The 14590-nt window shown below is 54.6% G+C and overlaps 1 protein-coding gene across 2 annotated transcripts in view; it reads left to right on the top strand.

The window, feature by feature from the left end:
• The window catches only part of TNFRSF1B (TNF receptor superfamily member 1B), a 43170-nt gene extending 32040 nt beyond the window's left edge, over nt 1-11130 (top strand). Inside the window, exons 9-10 of one of the 2 annotated variants that reach the window (XM_007980506.3) lie at nt 3589-3796; nt 8619-11130. In XM_007980506.3, the coding sequence (XP_007978697.2) occupies nt 3589-3796; nt 8619-8899 (489 nt within the window). In that variant the 3' untranslated portion in view covers nt 8900-11130. Of the gene's footprint in view, nt 1-3588; nt 3797-8615 lie in introns of both variants that reach the window. The other variant, XM_007980504.3, reaches the window with a different exon arrangement.
• The last annotated feature ends 3460 nt before the right edge of the window (nt 11131-14590 follow it).

Here is a 14590-nt window from a genome sequence, read left to right as displayed (position 1 = left end):
AGAGCAGCCTGGAACACAAACCTAGGAGTGTCTGTCCTCGCCGCTCCAGCACACACACTCACTACCTCACTCACAGATATGCACACATGCCCCCTAACATAGACACACGTGTGCACGCTTCACACCCTCATGCCTGTAGATACAGGTGTGTGAGCCTTGTGAACACACAAACAGACGGACCCAGCAGGAACCTGGAGGACCTGGCCTTTGGCTCTGCTGGGTCTCTGCTTCTGCCCAGCGGGGCTGGGCCGGGAGGGGCTGGGAGCTGAGGGTGCTGGCTGACTGGCTGGCTGGTTGGGATCCTGTGTGTGTGTGTGTTTTTTTTTTTTTTTTTTTTTTGAGACAGATTCTCCCTCTGTCGCCCAGGCTGGAGTGCAGTGGCGCAATCTTGGCTCACTGCAAGCTCCGCCTCCCGGGCTCACGCCATTCTCCTGCCTCAGCTTCCCTAGTAGCTGGGACTACAGGCACGCACCACCTCGCCCAGCTAATTTTTTTTTTATTTTTAGTAGAGACGGGGTTTCACCGTGGTAGCCAGGATGGTCTCGATCTCCTGACCTCGTGATTCGCCTGCCTCAGCCTCCCAAAGTGCTGGGATTACAGGCGTGAGCCACCGCGCCCGGCCCCGGGATCCCGTGTTTTGAATGAGGCTCCTCAGTACTCGGTCCTACTGGGCTCCCAGCCCAAGGAACAGGACTCAGCCTGCTTCTGCACCACCTGGGGCTGCTTGAACTTTGCGACTTGTGGCTTGGGAGGAGGGAGGTAGCCGTGACCTTTGGGGGTTTTTGTTCTGCGTGGCTGTAGCCGCCAGCAGAGGGGGTGGGGCACAGGCCAGAAAAACCCCTTCTGTGGGGTTTTGTGAGGAGTGACACTTGATTGCTTCTCCTCCCCTTCCAGGCTCAGAGCAGGGCTGGGGGGTGGTCGTGGTCAGTGACCAGCGTCAGACCACCTGGGCGGAGGTTCAGCATGAACTTGCAATGCGCTCCGTCTCTCCAAAACTGGGGGACCCAGCCCAGGGAGGGTGCGGGCGTTCCTGGGGCAGCTGGTCTGGGCTTGTCCTGCTCCTGCCACGGGCCAGCTGTGTGATGCTGAGCACAGCACCCACTCTCTCTGGGCCTCTGTGGCCTCTTGGGGACGGCTTGCACAGGATCCCTCCGGTCCTGAGTGAGAGGCTGTGGGCTGGCCTCGGGGAATTGAGGGTGCAGGTGGCGCTCAGGTGTCCGAGAAGCCATGGGAGCCGGGGGCTGCAGTGACTGGACAGAGAGGACCCCGGTACTCGCAGCTATTCTCAGACCACATCTGGAATTGTAGCTCCCTCTGGAAGGAGGCAGGAGGTCTCAGCCTTTCCTGGTGGGGCTGTGGCACCTGCGCTGCTCACTCCACCCCTGCGCTCACCTCCGGCTGCAGTGCTGGCGAGCTCTATCAGCCCTTCACTCATCTCTACCCTCCTTCTGCCTGGGACCCTTGTTTTCATCCTAGGCAGGCCGGGGGCCAGGGCAGCTGTTAGGAACGTGGCCCCTGCCATCTCTTTTTTTCTGCGATCAGCAGTCGCCCAGAACTCCAAGGCAAGGGCGTGAGTGCTGGCCAGTCAGTGGGAACAGACAGCAGCCTGGGAGAGGAATTTCCTGCCTTACTCCAGTGTGGGTTTCTGGAAATGGGGACCTTGCCTTGAGCCTCCAGAGCTGAAACCCCAGACACCCAGGGAAGGCACTACGGGATTTAGCCCAGCCATAGTATGTCCTAACCGTGACCTTGGGCAGGTAACTCAACCTCTCTCTGCTTCAGTTTCCACAAAGCAAGGATAACACTGGGCTGTTGGAAGAATCAATATAGATAGTGTCGGGAGGGACTTAGGTAGAGTGCATGGCATTGGGTGGCACTCAAATGTCAGCTAATATTATTATTATTATTCTATGGAAAGAAGACACCAGGGGAAGTTGCAGAGCAGCCTGTGGGCGGACTCTGGAACAAGAGGCTGAGGCAGTGCAGCAGAGGGTCTCAGATGTGAGCGCTGTCTGCCCCGGAGTGCTCGACTGAGCACGAGGGTCTGCACTTTTTCTCTGTAAAGGGCCAGATGGTAGGAATTTCAGGCTTTGTGGACTGTATGGTCTCAGTGACAGCGACTCAAACCTGCCTCTGTGACAGGAAAGCAGCTACCTGCATAGACAGCACACACCCCACTGAGAGTGCTGTATTCTGATCTAATTGTGCTACTGGATACCCAAACTTGAACTTCTTGAACTTCCCATCATTCCATGTGTCGCAAATTATTCTCTTTTTGTGAGATGGAGTTTCATTCTTGTTGCCCAGCCTGGAGTGCAATGGCTCGATCTTGCCTTACCACAACCTTTGCCTCCCAGGTTCAAGCGATTCTCCTGCCTCAGCCTCCTGAGTAGCTGGGATTACAGGCATGTGCCACCATGCCAGCTAATTTTGTATTTTTAGTAGAGATGGGGTTTCGCCATGTTGGTCAGGCTGGTCTCCAACTCCTGACCTCAGGTGATCTGCCTGCCTCGGCCTCCCAAAGTGCTGGGATTACAGGCATGAGCCACCACGCCTGGCCACAAATTATTCTTAAACATTTTTTTCCAGCCATTTAAAACATGAAAACCACTAGGGTGTAGTGGTGCACGCCTGTTATCCCAGCACTTGGGGAGGCCAAGGGAGGAGGTTGGCTCGAGCCCAGGAGTATAAGACCAGCCTGGGCAACATAGCACAACCCTGTCTCTACAAACAATCGATAACAAAAAAGTTAGCCAGGGGAAGTGGCACGTGCCTGTGGTGTCAGCTACTCAGGAGGTTGAGGCAGGAGGATCACTTAAGCCTGGAAAATTGAGGGCTATAGTTAGCTATGATTGTGCCACTGCTCTCCTGCCTGAGCAACAGGGTAAGACCCGGTCTCAAAAAAATAAAAGTGAAAACCGTTCTTAGCGGCAGGCTGGACTGGGTCCCTGGGCAGTCATTTGCCTACTTCTGATTTAACAATCTCTTGTATGGAGTTTACTATGTAATAGGCATTGTTTTAAGCACTTTACAAATATTCAGCCATCTAATCCTCACAACAACCTTATGAGGTAGGTTATTATTCTCCCTTTATAGATTAAACAAACAAACAAAAAAGAGGCACAGAGAGGTTAAGTAACTTGTCCAAGGTCACACAGCAAGTGAGTGGTAGAGTCATGATTTGCACTGCGTGGTCTGGGTTTAGTCCACACTCTTGGTTGCTAGGCTGGGCCATGTCTCCCTGTGCAGATGGGGTGAATTCCTTCTATTCTCTTATGCAAAATAAGGAGGAAAATCCTGCCCCACCTCTAAGACTATTTGGTGAACAGGGCCAGGTGGTCTCTGCCCTCATAGGACACTCGCTCTAATAGAGCAGCTGGGTGCGAATAACAGAAACACAGAAACCACGGAGAATCACACCTCCCAAAAAGTGCCGTGTGTGCAAAGAACGTGCAAGGGTGGGCAGAAGCGTCATGTAAACTGAGAAGTGCTGATGGCAAGAGGTGCGGATGGCGGTGGGAAGGAGGAGGGGAAGAAGGGTTGGCTGGCGGGCTGACTGCTCTCCCTTGCCACCTCCCGCCCATCCAGCCTCACTTGCCTGCCGATAAGGCCCGGGGTGCACAGGGCCCTGAGCAACAGCACCTGCTGACCACAGTGCCGAGCTCCAGCAGCAGCTCCCTGGAGAGCTCGGCCAGCGCGTTGGACAGAAGGGCGCCTACTCGGAACCAGCCACAGGCACCAGGCGCGGAGAAGGCCAGTGGGGCTGGGGAGGCCCGGGCCAGCACCGGGAGCTCAGGTAAGAGGTGGGAGCACACCTGGCTGCATCCCGACCCTCCTTGGTCTTTCTCACCTGGTTTCTGTCTTAGCCATCTCCTCCTGAGCCTCCCCGCAGAGTGGGACGAGGCCTGAGCCACAGGAAACTTCCTTTGGTTTGCTGAACCCAAGTTCCCTCCCGCCTTTGCCCGTGCTGGGCCTATCACCTGAACATCCTTCCTTCTGTGGGACAACCCCAGCTTGTCCAAGTCCCCAGTATCTGGGAGAGGAGTTTTCCCGAAACCCCATCCCCACCACCCCCCCAGCTGGACCGGCTGCTCTTCTGGGCTCACCACGCACTGGCCTCCCTTTGACAGGACTGTCAGGCTGCGTGTACACTGTTTTTTCCTCCTGTCTCCCTCACCAGTTTGTGGGACACCTGGTGAGCCTGGATCACCTTGTTCATCCCTGTATCCGCAGGCCCAACACAGCCCAGCTACTAATAACTAATCACAACAATCGCTTCTACTTACGGAAGGCTATGGTACAGCAGCGCTAAACTGGGCACTTTACATACATCAAATTGACCTGCACGTCAACGCTGAGAGATAGTTATTGTTGTTATCCCATTTTACAGATGAGGAAACTGAGCCCCAGGGAGGTTAAACAGCTTCTTCAAGGGCTCACGGCTAGTAAACAGAAGAGCCAGACTCACCGCTAGGCTGTCAGGCTCCTCAGCCCTGGGGTTGGCAGAGGAATGGGCTCCACTTACTGCAGCTTGTTGCTGGGTCTCTTTGGGTCTGAGACGCTGGGACTGTGGGGATCGTGTCCCATTAATGCAGGCTGCATTTTGCCCTGGACCTGGTCTATGACAGATGTCACTCCTGGCTGGCGTCTCTAGGGCCCACACTGGAGGGGCCCCTGTACGGGGTCTGCTGGCCTGTGCCTCTCTCCCTCTTACCTGGCAGCTCCAGCCACTGAGAATTCAGGGAATGGCCATGAACTTGGGTCAGTCTCAGATCCCTGCCCGGCCACTCTGGTGCCATAAGAATTTGGGCGGGATGCTTAACTCTGCCAAGCCTTGGTTTTTTCACCTAGAGATGAGCTATGGCGCCTCCTTGCCAGGGCTGGTGAGAGATGAGTGACATTGTGCTCAGCTGGGCACCAGACCAGGATCAGGCTGCCTCTGGGCCGCCTCCAGGTGGGACTGATGGCTGCAGCCCCCACCACACAGCCTCACTCACCCCCGGCTCTCCCCAGCTTGCTGCGCCCCTGCCTCCTGCCTGCGCTCATGCCACCCCTGCCTGCAACACCTGTTCCTACCTGTCCCCAGCTGCCCACAGGAGCTGCCTTGCCCATTTCTGTTTGCCCCATCATAGCCCCCAGCGTCCTCGGTGGGACGTCCCATCAGTGCCCCTCACTCCAGCCTGAGAACTCCCTGTGGGAGGACCTGGGTCAGTGCCTGGAAGAGAGCAGGGACCCTAAACATTGTTAAATGAGTGTGCTCTGATGATAAACTCGGAGTCTTGCCCAGTTCTTGGATTCGTCTTTCTGATTTTTTTGTTTGTTTGTTTGAAATGGAGTCTCGCTCTGTCACCCAGGCTGGAGTTAAGTGGCGCAGTCTTGGCTTACTTCTCTGCTCACTGCAGCCTCCGCCTCCCAGGTTCAAGTGATCCTCCCACCTCAGCCTCCTGAGTAGCTGGGATTACAGGCATGTGCCATCACACCTGGCTAATTTTTGTACTTTTAGTAGAGATGGGATTTCACCATGTTGGCCAGACTGGTCTCGAAATCCTGACCTGAGGTGATCCATCTGCCTCGGCCTCCCAAAGGGCTGGGATTACAGGCGTGAACCAACACACCCGACCCCTCTTTCGGATTTCTTTGCTACACCTGGTGTGGCTCCCTCCTTGGCCCAGAGTGGAGCCCTGACCATGTCTGCCTTCCCTTCTCACCTCTGCCCCTTCTGCTCTGTGCTCCTTCTCCCGAGTCCCCCAACCCATTTCCCTGGCCTCTGCCCTCTACATCTCTCCCTCCCACCCCTAACACCTCCCTCCACTGTGGGAACCTGTAAACCCCAGGGTTGTGCCCCTTCGTGGTCCCCCATCCACCCCCGCAATGTCTCATGCTCGATGTGCAAAGGCCATGGTGACTTTGGGTGACATTTGGGTGCCGTGGAGGCTCAGGGTGGAAATTTCCTTCCGGCCCTGTGATTTCAGCCCTCCTCCCCCACCCTCTGCTCGGAGGCTGTTTTGAGCACAGCAGGCTGCCAGCTCCATCCGCCTCCCGGCTGCCCTAGTAGTTAGAGTTAGGGGGAACCAGGCTGGGGTGAGGGCACTCAGCAGGCCTCTGCAGCAACAGTAGCAGCAATGTTCATTTCCTGAGGGGGCTACTGTATGCCAGTCCCCTCACATTCATCTCAGCAAACCCACCATCCTGTGTCTCCCCGACCAGTTAGAAAACTCAGCCGCCCGCAGAGGCTGGGCGGGAAGGTGAGGCAAACCTTGGGCTCGCCTTGTCCGAATCTCCTGCATCTGGCTCCCAAGGGAAGCCATAAATCCAGATTTTTAAATGTAAATGCCTGAATTTTAAATGTTGGTAATCAAATTCACTTAAAAACATCACCACCACCACCACCACCACCAACAACAACAACAAAAAACCCCGTAGACTTGTCCCTGTTACAGGCAGTAGGAACACAGCAGGGAACGATCAAAATGTTCCTGGTCTGGCCAGGCAAGGTGGCTCATGCCTGTAATCTCAGTACTTCAGGAGGCCAAGGCAGGAGGATCACTTGAGCCCTGGAGTTCAAGACTAGCCTGGGCAACATAGCAAGACCCCTATCTCTATTAAAAAAAAAAAAAAAAAAAAAGTCCGTACCCTCCTGGGCTGAGAGTCTGGTTGGTGACCCCAGGAGCTGGGGGCCCTGGAGATCACAGAAATGGGGAGGGACCCAGAGAGTGGTGGATAGGATGGGAAGTAAATGTCCCTAGAGAGGGAGGCCAGGGGGCGGGGGGCGCTTCGTGGAGGATGTGGCCTTTGAGCTAAGACCTGAGCACTAGAGAAGGGCTCTCTAGGCTGAGGGAGCAGCCTGTGCAAAAGCCCAGGGGACCTGAAGGGCTCAAGGGGCTGTAGCAGGGGGGAGTGTGGCTGGAAGGAGCCCCATCAAGGTCTTGGAGCCGCAGGAGAAGGGGCGGGAGAAGGCAGGCTTCGGATCAGACAGGGCCTGGTAGGCTGTGGGGAGGACTGTGGGTTTTTGAGCCCCCAAGGAGGTGATCTGCCAAGTTCAAGGGCCAGCTCTGGCTGCTGATGGGAATCAGATTTCAGGGGGGTGGGGTCGAAGCCTGTTCACAGCCATCCAGATGGGAGTGGGTGGAGGCTTCCATAGCTCACTGCACCATGCAGCAGCAGGGCCGGTGACCCTTGCAGAAGTCATCTTTTGTTTTTGTTTTTGAGATGGAGTTTTGCTCTTTCGCCCAGGCTGGGGTGAAGTGGCGTGATTTCGGCTCACTGCAACCTCCACACCCTGGGTTCAAGTGATTCTCCTGCCTCAGCCTCCCGACTAGCTGGGATTATAGGCACCTGCCACCATACCCAGCTAATTATTTTTTTTGTATTTTGAGTAGAGACGGGGTTTCACCATGTTGGCCAGGCTGGTCTCAAACTCCTGACCTCAGGTGATCTACCTGCCTTGGCCTCCCAAAGTGCTGGGATTACAGGCGTGAGCCACCGTGCCTGGCCCAGATGTCATCTTTTGAAGGGAGACAAGGCAGGAATGACGGACGGGTGTGTGATATGAGAGAAAGACGGGTCCGAGGCTCCGGGCCCAAGCAGCTGGGTGGATGGCAGCAATGAGAACAGTGATGAGGAGGAGCGGGTTGGATGGGACATGGGAGTAGAATCAAGAGTTAAGTTTGAGGCCAAGCATGGTGGCTCACACCTGTAATCTCAGCACTTTGGGAGGCCAAGGCAGGCAGATTCCTTGAGGTCAGGTGTTCGAGACCAACCCAGGCAACCTGGCAAAACCCCGTCCCTACAAAAAAATTAGCCGGGTGCGGTGGCCTGTAGTCCCAACTATTCAGGAGGCTGAGATGGGAGGATCACTTGAGGCCTGGAGGCAGAGGTCACAGTGAGTTGAGAGAGTGACACCGCACTCTTTTGAGACCCTGTCTCAAAAAAAAAAAAAAAAAAAAAGACAGAAGAGACAGGGTCTCACTATGTTGCCCAGTCTGGTCTTGAACTCCTGGGCTCAAGCAATCCTACAAACTTGGCCTCCCAAGTAGATATCTGTTTTATATCATTGGCTCCTCCCATCTCTGGGGTGATTGGGGCTGGGTAGGTGGTGATGCTATTCTTTTTTTTTTTTTTTTTGAGACGGAGTCTCGCTCTGTCGCCCAGGCTGGAAGGCAATGGCCGGATGTCACCTCCCTGCAAGCTCTGCCTCCTGGGTTCACGCCATTCTCCTGCCTCAGCCTCCCGAGTAGCTGGGACTACAGGCGCCCGCCACCTCGCCCGGCTAATTTTTTGTATTTTTTAGTAGATACGGGGTTTCACTGTGTTAGCCAGGATGGTCTTGATCTCCTGACCTCGTGATCCGCCCGTCTCGGCCTCCCAAAGTGCTGGGATTACAGGTGTGAGCCACCGCACCCGGCCGGTGATGCTATTCTTATTCAGCAGATAATGAGGCACATGCAGGTTAAGTGACTTGCCCAAGGTCACACAGCAGAGCTGGGCTAGAATCTCGATCTCTTGGCTCCTGGCCCAGTGCTCTTTCCCATGTGTCTGAATCTGCATCTTGGGCAGGGGTCTCAGGGCCCCACTCCCGGACCCCTGGACTGATCCCCACCCCATCTTGTGCTTAGCAGATTCTTCCCCTGGTGGCCATGGGACCCAGGTCAATGTCACCTGCATCGTGAATGTCTGTAGCAGCTCTGACCACAGCTCACAGTGCTCCTCTCAAGCCAGCTCCACGATGGGGGACACAGATGCCAGCCCCTCGGGTTCCCCGAAGGACGAGCAGGTCCCCTTCTCCAAGGAGGAATGCGCCTTTCGGTCACAGCTGGAGACGCCAGAGACCCTGCTGGGGAGCACTGAAGAGAAGCCCCTGCCCCTTGGCGTGCCCGATGCTGGGATGAAGCCCAGTTAACCAGGCTGGTATGGGCTGTGTCGTAGCCAAGGCGGGCTGAGCCCTGGCAGTATGACCCTGTGAAGGGGCCCTGGTCCTTCCAGGTCCCCACCACTAGGACTCTATGGCTCTTTCTGGGCCAAGTTCCTTGAGTGCCCTCCACAGCTGCAGCCTCCTTCTGACTTGCAGACCGAGAGCAGAGGCAGTGAGTTGTGGAAAGCCTGTGCTGCCACGGTGTGTCCCTCTCGGAAGGCTAGCTGGGCACGGACGTTCGGGGCACGCTGGGGCAAGTCCCTGACTCACTGTGGCCTGCCCCGCCCAGCTGGACCTGCGAGCTTTGGCTTCTGGAGCCCTCAGGATTTTTGTTTGTTTATGTCTCCCCTGGGCTCTGACCCAGCTCTGGCTTCCAGAAAACCCAGCATCCTTCTCTGCAGAGGGGCTTTCAGGAGGGATGCTGCCTGAGTCACCCATGAAGACGGGACAGTGCTTCAGCCTGAGGCTGAGACTGCAGGACAGTCCCAGGGCTCTGTGCAGGGAGGAGGTGGCAGCCCTGTAGGCTGTAGGGGTCCTTCAGGTTAGCTCAGGAGGCCTGGAAAGCATCACCTCAGGCCGGGTGTGGTGGCTCACGCCTATGATCCCAGCACTTTGGGAGGCCGAGGTGGGTGGATCACCTGAGGTTAGGAGTTCAAGACCAGCCTGGCCAACATGGTAAAACCCCATCTCTACTAAAAATACAGAAATTAGCCGGGCGTGGTGGCAGGCACCTATAGTCCCAGCTACTCAGAAGGCTGAGGCAGGAAAATCGTTTGAACCCTGGAGGCGGAGGTTACAGGGAGCTGAGATCGTGTCACCGTACTCCAGCCTGGGAGACAGAGCGAGTGTGTCTCAAAAAAAAAAAAAAAAAAAAAAGAAGAAGAAAGCACCACCTCCAAATGCTAACTTGTCCTTTTGTACCATGGTGTGAAAGTCAGATGCCCAGAGGGCCCAGGCAGGCCACCGTATTCAGTGCTGTGGCCTGGGCAAGATAATGCACTTCTAACTGGAAATCTGCCAGTTTTCTAAAACGGTAAGTACCACGCCGGCCAACAAGCCAATGACAAACAAAGCCAAACTCTGCCAGCCACATCCAACCCCCCACCTCCCATCTGCACCCTCCGCCTTCACTCCGGTGTGCCTGCAGCCCCGCCCCTCCTTTCTTGCTGCCTGGTGTGGTGTCCTAGGCCACACCATCTCCTTTCAGGGAATTTCAGGAGCTAGAGATGACTGAGTCCTCGTAACCATCTCTCTCCTCCTACCTCAGCCTAGACCCTCCTCCTCCCTCCTGAGGGGTGGGTTCTTCTTCCCCACTCCCCACCCTCAATTCCCTGGCCCCAAGCGGGCTGCCTCGCCACTTTGGTACATGGCCAGTGTGATCCCAAGTGCCAGTCTTGTGTCTGTGTCTGTGTTGCGTGTTGTGGGTGTGTGTAGCCAAGGTCGGCAAGTTGAATGGCCTGCCTTGAAGCCAGTGAAGCTGGGATTCCTCCCTGTTAGAGTCAGCCTTCCCCCTCCTCTCCCCAAAACATGCCCAGGGCCCTGCAGAGGGGGAACCCGTGTAGCCTTGCCTGGATTCTGGGAGTAAGCAAGTTGAGGGGCTCTTGGAAAGGCTGGCTCAGTCTCAGGTGCATGGGGATAAAGGAGAAGGCATGAACTTACCTAGAAGAGTGGGGGCAGGGTGATAAATTGTTGATAAATTCCACTGGACTTGAGCTTGGCAGCTGAACTATTGGAGGGTGGGAGAGCCCAGCCATTACCATGGAGACAAGAAGGGTTTTCCACCTTGGAATCAAGATGTCAGACTGGCTGGCTGCAGTGACGTACACCTGTAATCCCAGCTAATCAGGAGGCTGAAGGGAGGTTCACTGGAGCCCAGAAGTTTGAGGCTGCAGTGAGCTATGATCGCGCCACTACACTCCGGCTTGGGCAACAGAGTGAAACCCTGTCTCTTAAGAAAGTCAGACTGCCAAGGCTGGCCAGGTTTCTGCCCACATTGGACCCACACGAGAACGCGATGGAGTGCACCTGCCCCCTGGTGGACAGTCCTGGGAGAACCTCGGGCTTCCTGGGCATCACTGGGCAGAGCCAGGAAGCGATGAATTTGGAGACTGTGGAGCCTCAGTTCCCTTGCGTGTGTTGATCCTGAGACAATGAGAGTTTGCACTGTATGCTGGACAGCATTCCCGCTTATCAATAAACCTGTTTGTTTTTCATGTCGACCCCTGGCTCTACCTGGGGTCTGGGCTTGGGTTTGTCCGTGGTCCTGCTTGTCTGCCACCCCTGTGTAAGGGGAGATGGCGTCATGGTCCCTGGGGTCTGGCCAGCCCCTGTTGTGACTGGACCACAGAGGGTCCCCTGTTACAGCCGCCCCCTCAAGCCTGTGAACAATAAGAGAACTTCCTGCTCAGGACCGCACAGCTGGCTGGGTTCCAAGTGTGCCCTGGTCTCATGCCCTCGTCCCCCGGGTCTCCTGGGCCTCCTCTCAGGACTGGGGTGGGGTCTCTGCAGATCCCTAGCAGCCTAGGAAGCCAGGCTCTGCCCTCCTGGGGACCCCACTCGGGGAGAGTGGGTGCCCCTGGGATGCTCAGACCGGTACAGGGCTTTGGGGGCACAGAGAACATCCCTGGGTCCAGGTAGGAGGTCAGAACAGGGTTCTAGAGATGACCTCTGACCTCCTCCTGAGGGATGAGCAGCAGTTTTCTAGAACAAAGGATTGCAGGGAACTGTCAGGCCAAAGGAGTTCTGAGTTTAAAGGCCTTAGCCTGGCTGACATGATGAAACCCCATCTCTACTAAAAATATAAAAAATTAGCCGGGCATGATGGTATGCGTCTATAATCCCAGCTAGTCAGGAGGCTGAGGCATGAGAATCACTTGTATTGAGGAGACAGAGGTTGCAGTGAGCTGAGATCGGGCCACTGCACTCCAGCCTGGGTGACAGAGTGAGAGAGTCCATCTCCGAATAAATAAATAAAATTAATTAATTAAAATAAAGCCTTGGAGGGGAGAGAGACCTTGGCCTGTGTCTTGGTTCCACTGATCCCCTGGGTCACCATCGTCGCTCCAGCTCCTGTGACTCCCTCAGTGGGACCATTTTCGTTCTTGGTGATTGCAGGATCTGTGATTGATGGAACGCCCTGCCTCCTGGCTCCTCACCCTCTTCTCCTCCGTGGTCCTGTCCTCCAGCCTGTCTCAGTCACTCAACCCTTGACCAGGGCTCCCCACACTTATTCCATAAAGAGCCAGGGAGCAAATGTGATTTTTGAGACAAGGTCTCACTCTGTCACCCAAGCTGAAGTATGATCGTGACTCACTGCAGCCCTGACTTCCTGTCTCAGCCTCTTGAGTAGCTGGGACTACAGGCATGGACCACTATGCCCAGCTAAATTATTTATTTATTTTTATTTTTTTGGAGGGGAGGGGGTTTCCCTGTGTTGCCCAGGCTTGTCTCGAACTCCAGGGCTCAAGTGATCCACCGGCCTTGGCCTCCTAAAGTGCTGGGATTGCAGGCATGAGCCATTGTGCCTGACCAGAATAAATATTTCACACTTGGCAGGTCTTACAGCTTCTGCAGCAACCACTCAACTGTGCTGTTGTAGTGTGAAAACAGCTGTGCACAGGACGTAAAAGAACGGGCAGGAGGCGGATGTGGCCTTCGGGATGTAGGCAGGCCAATGCCTTAGACCCTGGTATTATTGATAACTGCACCCTAATGTCAATTTCAAGCATCCCACTTTCCCCCACCCCTACTTCCTCCTGTCTTTCTCCCTCACTGACACCTGCAGCTCTTGGTTACATTTTCTCCCTTGTGCGCACCTACAACACTTTCTCCTGGTTTGTTCTCGTTCTGGTTGAACCCAGCACTCTGTTTGTGCCACACCTGCACCTCTGCACCTGGATGGGGCACGATGATGGCATTCCACCATGCTGGCTGGTCGCATTTTCATTTCATGATCATTAGACGTGGCCGGGCACGGTGGCTTACGCCTGTAATCTCAGCACTTTAGGAGGCTGAGGTGGGTGGATTGCTTGAGCTCAGGAGTTCAAGACTGGCCTGGGCAACATGGTGAAACCTCATCTCCACGAAAAAAATACAGAAACTAGCTGGGTGTGGTGGCATGCACGTGGAGTCCCAACTACCCATGAGGCTTCAGTGGGAGGATTGCTTGAGCCCAGGAGGCGGAGGTTGCTGTGAGCTGAGATCTCGCCACTGCACTCCAGCCTGGAGGACGGAAAAAAAGAATAAATTTTATGGGGGTCCTTGGTGCTGCCCAGCAGTGACAACAGGTCCCCTACCCGATATATTAGTTCCTATTGCTGCTATAACAAACCACACAAACTCAGTGACTTAAAACAATACAATTGCATTCTCCTACAGCTCTAGGAGTCAGAAGTATAAAAGCAAGGTGTCGCCAGGCCTGCTAGGCTCAAATGGGGAATTTGTTTTTGGAGGCTTTAGGGGAGAATCTGGTTCCTTGCCTTCAGCTTCCAGTGGCACCTGCATTCCTTGGCTTATGGCCCCTTTGTCCGTCTTCAGAGATAGCAATGGAGTCTCTTCAGTAGTCAGATCTCCCTCTGCCTCCCAATTATAGGGACACCTGTAATCACAACGGACCACCCAGATAATCCAGGACACTCTCCTTGTCTCAGTGTTTTGGCCAGGTGGCAGGAATTCAGACATCAATGTCTTTGCAGGGGCAAAGACAACTATTGGTTATCCAGCCTACCAGCTCCCATTCATTCAGTCTCCCACTCTTTCTATTTATCTTTTAATTTTATTTATTTATTTATTTTTTTGAGATGGAGTCTTGCTCTGTCGCCCAGGATGGAGTGCAGTGGTGTGATCTCAGCTCGCCACAAGCTCTGCCTCCCGGGTTCAAGCGATTCTCCTGCCTCAGCCTCCCAAGTAGCTGGGATTATAGGCGCATGCCACCATGCCCAGCTAATTTTTGTATTTTTAGTAGAGAAAATACAACTGGCCATGTTGGCCAGGCTGGTCTCGGACTCCTGACAGGTGATGCACCCACCTCGGCCTCCCAAAGTGCTGGGATTACAGGCCTGAGTCACTGCACCCAGCCTATTTTATCTTTTAAATAAAAGGATTAATTGAGGTTTTTGTTTGAGACTGAGTATCACTCAGTGACCCAGGCTGGAGGGCAGGAGCATAATCACAGTTCACTGCAGCCTGAAACTCCTGGGCTCAAGTGATCCTCCCACCTTGGCTTCCCAAAGTGTTGGGATTATAGGGATGAGCCACCATGCCTTACCTTGCTCTTCTAGACGGACTATTTCATGTGTTCTCCTTTATCCCCAAACCTCTGTCCTCACCCCACCCTTACCTTCAGTTGGTTACCTTGCTGTCTATTTCACTGAGAAAATAAAACAAACATAAGGGAATGCTTCATGCTTGCCTCACCACATCTCCCTCACCCTGTGAGGCCCACAACCCTGGCCTTTGCCGTGACTGGGTCTGAGGATGGTTCCTCCTCTGCACGGGATCTTAGCATCTCTCCTGGCTCAAGGACATTGCTTCAGCGAGTCTTCTGTCTCTTTCCTTCAGCCTCCATTTCTGTGGCTCCTGGATCTTTCGTGTTTGCATATAGACACACTGAGGCTCCTCCCATGTGCTGAACAACCTCACACCCATTAGGACAACTGCTATCAAAAACCCAGAAATTAG

The sequence above is a fragment of the Chlorocebus sabaeus genome, chromosome 20, assembly GCF_047675955.1.
Source record: "Chlorocebus sabaeus isolate Y175 chromosome 20, mChlSab1.0.hap1, whole genome shotgun sequence".
Classification (NCBI taxonomy): Eukaryota; Metazoa; Chordata; class Mammalia; order Primates; family Cercopithecidae; genus Chlorocebus; species Chlorocebus sabaeus.
Note: the sequence above shows the minus strand (reverse complement) of the source record. Positions and strands in the feature narration are given on the sequence as shown.